This window comes from Antechinus flavipes, chromosome X (assembly GCF_016432865.1).
Source record: "Antechinus flavipes isolate AdamAnt ecotype Samford, QLD, Australia chromosome X, AdamAnt_v2, whole genome shotgun sequence".
In the NCBI taxonomy this organism is placed as follows: Eukaryota; Metazoa; Chordata; class Mammalia; order Dasyuromorphia; family Dasyuridae; genus Antechinus; species Antechinus flavipes.
The window spans coordinates 12,958,182-12,968,325 of NC_067404.1; the positions used below are offsets into that span (position 1 = coordinate 12,958,182).

The 10,144-nt window shown below is 41.9% G+C and overlaps 1 protein-coding gene across 1 annotated transcript; it reads right to left on the reverse strand.

Moving 5' to 3' along the window:
• Positions 1–225: 225 nt before the first annotated feature.
• LOC127542528 (fizzy-related protein homolog) lies at positions 226–1,877 on the reverse strand. The gene has a single exon (XM_051968189.1). It carries the CDS (start codon positions 1,787–1,789, stop codon positions 386–388), a length of 1,404 nt encoding a protein of 467 aa, XP_051824149.1. The 5' UTR covers positions 1,790–1,877; the 3' UTR covers positions 226–385.
• Between the last annotated feature and the right edge of the window lie 8,267 nt (positions 1,878–10,144).

Consider the following 10,144-nt stretch of genomic DNA (forward strand, 5'->3'; position numbering starts at 1 on the left):
CCCCAACCCTCTTTACTAATCATTTCCACCTCCCACCTCCACCATGGCCCTAAAGGAAGATAAAGCAAGGAAGTAAATTTGTTAGAAAATGGTACCCAGTGAAATGGAGGAGTTCCCTCTCCTCTCCCTGCCTGCCTTTTTGGTTTTCTTTTGAACGCCCTTTGTGAAGAATTATATGAGTGGTTCCACCCAACCATGTATCCTCCCCAAAATTATTCAACAAGATTCATAAACAGAAATTTAATAGCAATCTCAAAACTTTCTCCTGGTCCACCTGCCCACCCCACCTCTTTTCCATTCCAGTTGATCATTAGGATTCAGTTCATGATGATCAGTTACTAGTGTTTCCAGTAGTGTGCTTCTTTCTGGATGTGGTGTTAAAGAGTTATCGGATTTTAGTGAAGAGACTGAGGACAGATCTAGATTCCTTTGCTGAACAGGCTTTGTGAAAAACATTCCAAAATCTCAGGGTCTCATCTGCAGACCCTGTAACTATAACCTTTCCATCAGGAGACATTGCCATATACAAAACTCGGTTGGTGTGTCCCGTGAGTTCAGCTACTTGTGTCAAGGAGGGGTATTTCCAGATGGAGATCTGGTTTTCAGTATATCCATGGGTGCTGACCAGCTCATTGTTATTTTTGGACCAGGCGAGGTTGCACACTTGGGAACTGGTATCGATATGATGGAGAGGTTGCCCTGTTAGTGTATTCCAGAAGTGGATAGAGCGATCTGCTATCCCACCACCTGATGCTAACAGACCATGCTGGTGGGGAGACCATGCAATAGCTTTCACAGCAGCTACATGTTTGGTATATTTAAGGACCGGCCTTAAACTACAGAGGTTCCAGATCATAACTGTATTGTCACTTCCACCTGAGGCCAGGTGCTGGTTATCTGTGGACCACTTTAGCCCACACACCTCATGCCTGTGACCTTGCAGCCAGCGCTCAGACTGCAAAGGAGATGCCCTAATGTCTCTCTGGAGGATCATTTTGTCTTTGCTTCCAGAAGATATCTGGTCTGCATTCCAAGCAAGCACACTGACTCTAGCTGTATGACCCTCCACTGTGCACAGTATCTTTCCTGTAGCTACATCCCAAATTTGTACAAAGCCTTTATCTGTGCCAACCGCTACCAAGTTCCCTTGCTCAGACCAGGCCACAGAGGTTACATAATCTCCTTCCATAGACAAGTCACACAGTCTGGCCACCTGAGAGGTAGAAGCACTCCAAAGGTAAGCACAAGTGCCCAGGCCCACAGTGACAATATTTAGGGAAGACCAGTCTAGTAGATTCAAGTAGAAGTCATTTTGGAGATCAGGGGCCTCAAGAATTTTAAAAGGGCTTTGAGGGACTTTTCTGATCTGTTTTTGTTGAGAAGTTAGCAATGTCTTGCTTTTGTTGCTGATGGGAGATAAGACATAAGGAAAGGCTTCATCGTTGATATCAGGTCTCCAGCGCTTAGTAACAGGAGCATATGTAAAAAGATTCTTTTTGGGTGATGGACAAGGTTGTTGCATTTGGTCCTCTATCTTGGGATCCCGTATATTCTCAATTGCAGCTTCTAGTAGCTCATTCTTCAACAAGGCAGAATAGACTGGATTAACTTTGCCAGTGGATGAGGAGGCATCTTTTGTGCTCTCTTTCTGCTTGGTTGAATCCTCAGATTCATATAGTCTATGGAAGTTTAAGTTCCAGTTGGCTCCAGCTCTAGAAGGAATGAATCGGTCTCCATGTTTGTTAGAACAGGATAGTGGAGAATTGGGAAGAGCCAAACTCCAATTCATATTAGCTCCACCTCAGATCACTCTCCTGGAATCTCCTCAAGCTCTTCCTGAGTTCTTACCCTGAATCAGATCAGGACACAGCTGTTGTTCAAGTCTGCTCAGAGTAAGAAACTATCATGTAAATTTGGAATTGTAAATAGGAGAACAGATTAAAAAAGAAAAACAGACAGATAATGGATGGACAGAAAGATGAATGGACCCAAAACACAAGTAGTTTCACACACTGCAGGTGCTCTCCCTAGGGAGAAAAGTCTATGGCCTGGGACAGCCTGGGATTACAATCTTAATTCCAGGAGGGATGGTAGTCAAGGTTAGTCTGGGAAATAATTCCTATTGGGATCTTGGTTCTGGGAAGAAAAGCCAAAATTAATCTATGAGAAACCTTTCAGGATTTGGGGGAAGGGGAAATTAAATACCCAAAGTCAATCTTTGATAAGACTCAGTATGTAGAAAAGGTTGGAGTGGCTTAGACTCAGACCTGAATTCAAGAGTTTAGATGACTTAAATCCAGGAGGTGACACCTTTTGTGATCTCAATCTGAGGAAAAATTGGCAATGCCAGTCTAAGATGAGACATCTTTTGACATCTCAGTCCAGGGAAATATGATCAAAGCAAATCTAGAAAGAATTTTTCACAAACCCAGTGGAGACGGCTGCGGGGGGTAGGGGCAAACTATGACTCAATGCTCACAAAGGCCAACAGCTAAGCTCAATCTGGGCAGAGACACTTTGGGAGATCTTGGTCAGGGAAGGTTTAAGTGCTATTTAGGGCTCAGGGTCTGGATCTCCTATTTTCAGGAAATAAGGCAAAGACACAAAGATGGATAGTAACTCACTGATTTGTTGATGTTCAGTGTAGAGAAGAATCTGTAAAGGCAAAACCTCTCCTTTGTGCCATTGGGAGATGGCCAGGATCAGCTTGGTGTCCTATAAACTCAGAGCCTTGATTCCCCCAAGCTGATGCCTCAGATCAGCCTCTGGAAGACACCTTTCAATATCTTGGCCTAGAAAAAAAAAAGGTTAAGCCACAGCTTGGTCAGTAAAAAGATAAGGTAAGTTTAGGAGGAGATGTCTTTTGAGACATAGGTTGGGGAAGAAGGCACTCTGCCCCCTTAGGGGCAGATAAGCTTAGGAGGAAAGGAATGGCTCTATCTCAGGAGAAAACTGCTCCTCAGAGCAGTCTCTGGATCCACTTGCTGGCTAACAACCACTATGATTCTAATAAGGAACACTGCCTTGGAGACGCCTTAGAAACAGAACTGGCCTTGTGATGGAAGGGGCGGGGCAAGATGATGTCAGAATAAGGATCAGGCCAGCATGGGGAGGGCTATCTCAAGGAGTGGGAGTAAAGACAGAGGATAACTCCCAGTCAGGGACCCCAACTGAGGCCTTTATTGAAAGGATCAAAAGCCAAGGTGAAAGACTCCTTCCTGGAGCTATCTTGTGCTTGTGCTCACCACCCAATCAAGGGCCAGCCTCTAAGGTGGATCAGGGCAGAGCCAAGTGGAGCCAAGTACACCTCACAGCTAGGTCTCAGGGCTGTCATTTCTTTCCCCACCACCACCAAGGTATTCAAGATGGCAGCACAGCATGTACTGGGATGACTCAAATCACCCACTCACTCAAGATGGTGACATTCAACCTTTTTCTTCTGTCAAGAGAGATGCCTTCCCCCTTAAGAAACATCTAATACAAAGGATGATTTTTAGAAAGCCAGAAACAGGAGAAAAAGGGGAAGCAGAGAAAAGGGGTAGGAGATGAAAGGAAGAAGGGAAGGGGAGGGAGAGGGGAAAGAGGAAGAAAAGGAGGAAAAGGGGAAGAAGGGAAGGGGAGGAAAAAGAAGAAAGTGAGAAGAGAAAGGGAGGGGAAAGGAGTGGGGGGAGGAGAAAAGGGAAGGCAAGTGGAGAAAATGCGTGAGAAAGGGAGGAAAGGAGTAGTAGAGAGGGGGGGAAAGCCACATCCAACAGAATTGATCATCACATAATCTTGTTGCTGTGTACAATGTTCTCTTACCAACCCCACTTTTAAAAAAATTCTTTCTTAAAGGGATCCATTAGAGAATCCCTTAGGAGAGAAAAGAGGGAAATATCCAAATATGAAAATGATGATATAAAAACAAGAGATTAACAGTGTGTGGAATAGAGAGATATGATGAAGAACTTACAGGAATGTATGAATTCTTTTTCTGTATTTTATTTTCATTATTTCTGTGTTTCTCCTATGACCTGTATATGTGCAGGCCCATATTTACTTGAACATTAGTCAGCTATAACCATATTTACTTAACCTGAGCTGGTGACATTTATCAGTATTTGACATTTATCAATATTTAGTCTATTAGCTTGACCACTATCTGCTGGATTAAGCCTGATGGCCTGATGTTCTGTTTCCTAGAAATCAGGTGATTTCAGGGAAACAGAAACTTTCCATTCCAATCTCTCCAAATAGCAACAACCAATTAGATGCCTCCCCCTCCCCTTCTCAATTCTCTCTTACTTGTGATATAATCTCTTGTATAAAAGCTGTGTATCTTTACTACTTCTTTATCCCTCCTATCAGGAGCTTTCTCTTTCTTATCTTGTGATGGGATGGCTCATCCTCCTGAGGTTTTAATAACCAACTTTTCTACTTTCTACTGAGTGATCTTTCAGTAGTCATTTTGGGTAAGGGTCTTCTACATCCCTCACAACAGTATGTAACAGATTTAGCTGCTCTCTCAGGGTGTCCCAAAAGTTTTAATTCAGTTTTAAGTTAAAACTTTTGGGACACTATATAAGTGAGCAAGATTAAGCCCTTATTCTGGTCTTATTAATATAAGAAAGAAGAGTTTTTTTCTCTCTGTCTCTGTCTCTGTCTGTTGGTCTCTCTTTTTCCCCTCTCCCTCTATTTATGTATGTATACACACATGTAACAAGAATCTGGTATATATGGAGATTATGTCAAACTCTCATTATATCCATATACACATATATGTGTGTATAGATATAGCTTTAAAAAAAACAGATCCTGGTCAGGATCAGTTGGGGTCACTCAGGAAAATAATTTCAGGGAGCAAGTTGGTTCTCAGTCAAGGCAGATTTTATTGCAAACAGCAAGATGGGCTTAGTTCTTAAGGGACCAAAAGCAAACTACAACAAAGGGTTCCATATTTATACCACATGTTACAGGCTAAGTTAGTCGCAAGAAACAATAAAACAGAATGTGGTTGCTCACCCAGCAAGGTGCAGGGGGCTTGGGTTATGCTACATATTTAAAGAATCAAAGTTGTAAACATAGTTACTCATGTGTGCCTTGAGTCCCCCCAAATAAAATTTGTTGCTAGGCAAATTTTCCACATTTACTATAGTAAAGTTTTGCTCCACTTGGTACTTCCCATTTGACTTTTTCACCAAGAGTATAGGCATATTTATTACAGTGTGAATGGGAGGGCACAAGAAGATCATACTTTAGGAATTTATTAATGAGAGGTTGCAATCCCTGCCTAGCTTTGAGCCAAATAGGTACTGCAATTGAGGAAAGATCGTCTGGGTTCTTTTAAGTGGATCTGGATAGAACTGGCATATATAGTGTGGCTGGGAATTCCTTGGTCCCATGACTCAGGCTTCATATGTTCCTGAACCTCAGCTGGAATGTTCTGTGGTCTGGCTTAGATGAAAAGGAGTCTGCCAAAGTGGGAATCAGGGTAAAATGAGATCATAGCTTAACCATGAGGTATCTTTCTAACAAAAGGACAGGGCAAGTGGAGACTACATAAAAACTGTAGGGGGAAAAGAGTGGTCCTACATTGAGAGACTGTCTGTTGATAGTGTAAAGACTTCCATGTAAAAACCTCCCCAATTTCTATCAGAAGTTGATCAGAGGGGTTTTTAGGACCCACAAACTGTGAGAGGAAAGAGTAAGTGGCTCCTCTGTCTACTGTAAAAATGACATCCTTAGTTGCCACATTCATCTTAACCAAAGTTCAGCCAAAATAATAAGGAAGGAAGAAGTCAAATCCTCCCCCAAGCCCAATACAAACCCTCTGGTTGAAAAGCCAGGTACTGGGATGAGGCAGCTCAACTTCTCAAAGGTCCCTGAGGACAATCTTGCTTCCAGTGGCCAGGCAGATGGCACTGAGAGCAAGGACAAAGTGGTTTCTGGCACTGATGCCCTTTCAAAGGACACTTGGCTCCAGTGGCCTGCCTTGTAGCAACAAAAGTTAGCATTAGGGGAATTTAGTTGGCATTCCTTCAAACAAGAGAGCCTTTACAATCCTGGAGCCCACTGTGGCAAGGTTGTGACTTTGGTTCCTGTTCCTTATATGATCCCTCTAATCCCTTTTTATTCTCTCTAGCTTGGTCTAAGTTGTCAAATAACAAAGGCAGTTTCCGTAATTGTGCCATGAGAGCTTGGGGTTCCAGATCGAGGTCTTAAAGTTACACCTGATATTTCAGGAGGACTAGCTAATGAAGTGCATAACTAAGACAGCAGTCCCCTCCAGAGAGTTGAGGTCCATATTAGTATATTTCCTAAAGGCTTCACCTATCAAGAAACAGATCAAAATTTCCGTCAGTGCCCTGGGTGACTGCCTTAAGTTTCTCATAATTTAGTTATTTGTTGATTCCTTTCTGCATACATTCAACTAGACAGGTTATCATATGATCTCATCATTGTTATGGCTCCTGGAGGGTGTTGAGTGGAGTGGGTCTCAGTTAAACCATCCCCACATTTCTGGGTCAGGTCCAGATTCTTTTTTCTCCTCTGTGGTACAGTAAGAGGATATGATAATATGAAGATCACTCCAGGCTGGGGGACAGCTTTAAGGCTATCTGTAATTCTGATAGAGTTTTCAGAATATCATCCCAACTTCTTTTTGATCTGTCATAGGGACACGAACTTTCATAGTATCTTCTCTGTTAGTAATGGGAAGGGGAAACATTAATGCAGAGTTTTCTGGCCCTACCACCTGGGGCAGACATGGTGTGTTACTCCTGGGTACTGAAAAGGCTAATTACAGGTAGAGGTGAAGAGAATCTTGAAGATAAGGATAAAGATGGGAAGAAAGGGAAATCTTGGCCCCTGAGATCTCCATCAGGACAAGCCAGAGACATGGATCCTGAAGTTGTGACTGAGGGTGATGGGAGAAGGGATTGGGGAAAGGGAAGTAGGTATTGCCAGAATAGGATCATTCAATAGAATAGGCTTTTCATTAGGCAGGACAAATTTACTGAGAAGCATAGGACAAAGTTTTCTAAGGGCAGGACTTTGGGAGAGGGCCAAAAAGACTTAAATATGTGAAACCTCTGTCCATTTATCCTCTCATCTGCAGAATAGATCTAATTAAATGCAGTATTGTAATTAAGCAATTTGTTTTCTGGCCAAATTTCTTGATCTTCTAAACTTTACTGTGGCCTTATTACAGTAAAATATGAGCCTCCTATTCTTTAGATCTTATTGGCCAAATTTATCTCACTGTGCTAGAAGGCAAACTACAGGAGGGTTGTTGGACATAGACAGAAACTGTCCTATGTTTCACTTTTGTTCTCACTTTTCAACCACACAGTGACTCACCTGCACTAGTATCCTGGTGAGAAAGAATGAAGTATTTTATCAGTCAGAGCATCCCCTTTTGAGAGAGAAGTCTGGATACCTAAGAGAATCCCTAAAAGCCTAGACTTTAATGGGACTGCAACCCATGCTGAGAATTCTAGGCACTCAGAGATCCCAACTGAAAGGCTGGAGTGTTTCACTGCTGCTGAAAATGGACTTAGGCCTTATTTAAGATACCTGGATATGTGACCAGGAAAATGATGAAGATCAGTCAAGATTAGTTAGAGTCACTCAGGAAAAGAATTCCAGGGATTAAATCAGTTCTCAGTCAAGGCAGATTTTATTGCAAACAGCAAGGTTGGGTTAGTTCTTAAGGGATCAGAAGCAATCTAGACAGAGTCCTGTATTTATACTAGTTTCTAGACAAAGTGTCACATGCTGAGTTAGTTTTTATGTGGAAAGTTAATCTCAAGGAACAGAAAACAGGATGAAGTTGCCCACCTGCCCAAGTGCAGGGTCCTTGATTTGTGCTACATGATTAGTCACATATGCCCTGAGTCCCAAAAAACAACCTTGTTTCTGGGTAAGTTTCCCGTAGGGCAGGGTACAAGGCAAGGGTCAAACCCAATCCCATGATCATTACTGTTTTTTCCAATCAAATGGACATGTATGTGTTGTGTTTAGCATTCATTTTCTGAACGTAAAATAACTTTTTCCTGATTCATATTTTTATGTCTAGGCCCTTACTCTCAATCTGAGGCGTATGTGGTAGGTACAGTGATAGCACACTGGACCTGGAATCAGGAAGACTCAGGTTCAAATCCTACTTCAGATACTTATTAGTTTTGTGACTCTGGGCAAATCATCTAACATCTGTCTGCCTCAGTTTCTTCATCTGTAAAATGGAGATAATACTAAATGTATCTATTCCAGGTGTATCCCTACAAGTGGGATAATATATCCAAAGTATTTTGTAGTCTTTGTTCTTCAGTCATGGCTGACTCTTTATGACTACATAAACCATAACACACCAGTATTATTCATAGTGTTTTCTTGGCAAAGATTCTGGAGTAGTTTGACATTTCCTTCTCCAGTAGATTAAGGCAAACAGAGGTCAAGTGACTTGCCCAGGGTCATGAAGCTAGGAAGAGTGTGAGGCTAGATTTGAACTCAGGAATTTCCTGACTCCAGAGCAGTGCTCTATCCACCTAGCTGCCTCTTTGCAGCCTTAAAGTTCCATAAAGATATTATGATTAAGTGACCTCACCTCTAAGCACCTACTTCTTGGTCAATAACTTGATGAGTTTGGATTCAAGGTTTCCAAAGGCCTCTTCTAGTTCTAGAGTTAGAGCATGAGAGAACCTGAAAAGCTGAGTCTAGCCCCATAAATTTACAGAGAAGAAAACAAAGGAACAAAAAACTAAGAGAAAGGATGTGAAAATGCTATGCAATGTGTAATGTTCTCTGTTTCAGTTTCCTTGCAGGGTCTCTGGAGGCAGCCTTAATTCCAGTTGAGTAATCACCACAAGAGCAACTAGGTGTTAAAGTCCAAATCCTGTTTTATCTTCTTGCCTGATGCTGGGCACTTTTCTGGAGAGCCTTTCAGTCTGGCCTTGGTCTTAGTGGGGGGAGTGCAAGAGGCCAGGCCAGCCACCAGGAAGAGCAAAGATTGAATTGAATTTCTTCCATGGTTCTAAGAGCTTGAGCTCCCCCCACCCCAAGTCCTTTGTCTTCTCTGCCTCTGCAAGCTTTCTGAGTCTCAGCTTATATGCTCTACGCTGAGTATAAACCAATCATTATATCACTAGGAAACCATTATTTATTGTAGGATTAAATCAATCAGACTGAACCATGCTAAACTGGATAACCATTGCCTCCTCAATTCTACTTAGTACCTTGTTTCAAGTTCTGGGCCATAACATCTCCACTTTCTTTTGTTTTAGAACATAGATGATCATGACCTCCCTGACTTTTCACGGAGGTAAGAATGCCCCAAAAAGGAGGTGATCATGCTTTCCCTGACTCCTCAAAAAAGGATGAAAACACCATAAAAGGAGGTGGTCACACCCTCCCTGATGTCTCATGAAGAGAGATAAAAACACCAAAGGAAATGGGAAATCAAACCAGATTAGTGGATTTCTGAAGGGTCTCACTCGAAACAGGTATACACAAATCCATCAACATAGGAGTTATTACATATAATTATATAAATTACATAAGCACATAGTAACACAGGCTAGTAGTGATGTGACAAATAACATGAATCAACATGAGGAATTATACATGTCCATAAGTCCTAGAAATAGTCCAAAAGGAATCTATTGTCCATTAACTTCATGTGCCAGGAATCCAATAATTCCTACAAGTTTTGAAGTCCTGCAATAGTCTCATTATGTGTTAGGGAATCCGATGATTCCTGATGGTTTTCAAGTCCTGCAACAGTCTCATTATCAGCCATGCTCTTTCAGCGTCAGATGTTTCTTAGGTCTTCTACTTTGTTTTGAGGTTTTTCACTGTTTTCTCTCTCCCTCTCCAATGGACAAGATGAATACACTCATTGGTACCCATCTAATTCCTTCTCCATCTGTAGAAATACAAGCAAACCCTCTTCCCCAAGCAGTTAACCTATCCCTTCCATTCACCACTTTCTGGATCTCTCCACATGACCTGGCGATTATCTAAAGATAGTGGAACGGCTCGTACTGGATACTTCCCTTCCAGTGGGTTGTAAAACCTGTCTACCAGAGCCAGTGCATTTTTATCAAAAAATTTAAAATTAATGGTATAGAGAGCTAAATTTATTATAAATTAAATTCTCTAGAGTTAC

Excerpts from the sequence above, each read along its gene's own strand:
- LOC127542528 (XM_051968189.1), bottom strand. The coding sequence starts at position 1,789 with ATGAATTGGAGTTTGGCTCTTCCCAATTCTCCACTATCCTGTTCTAAC.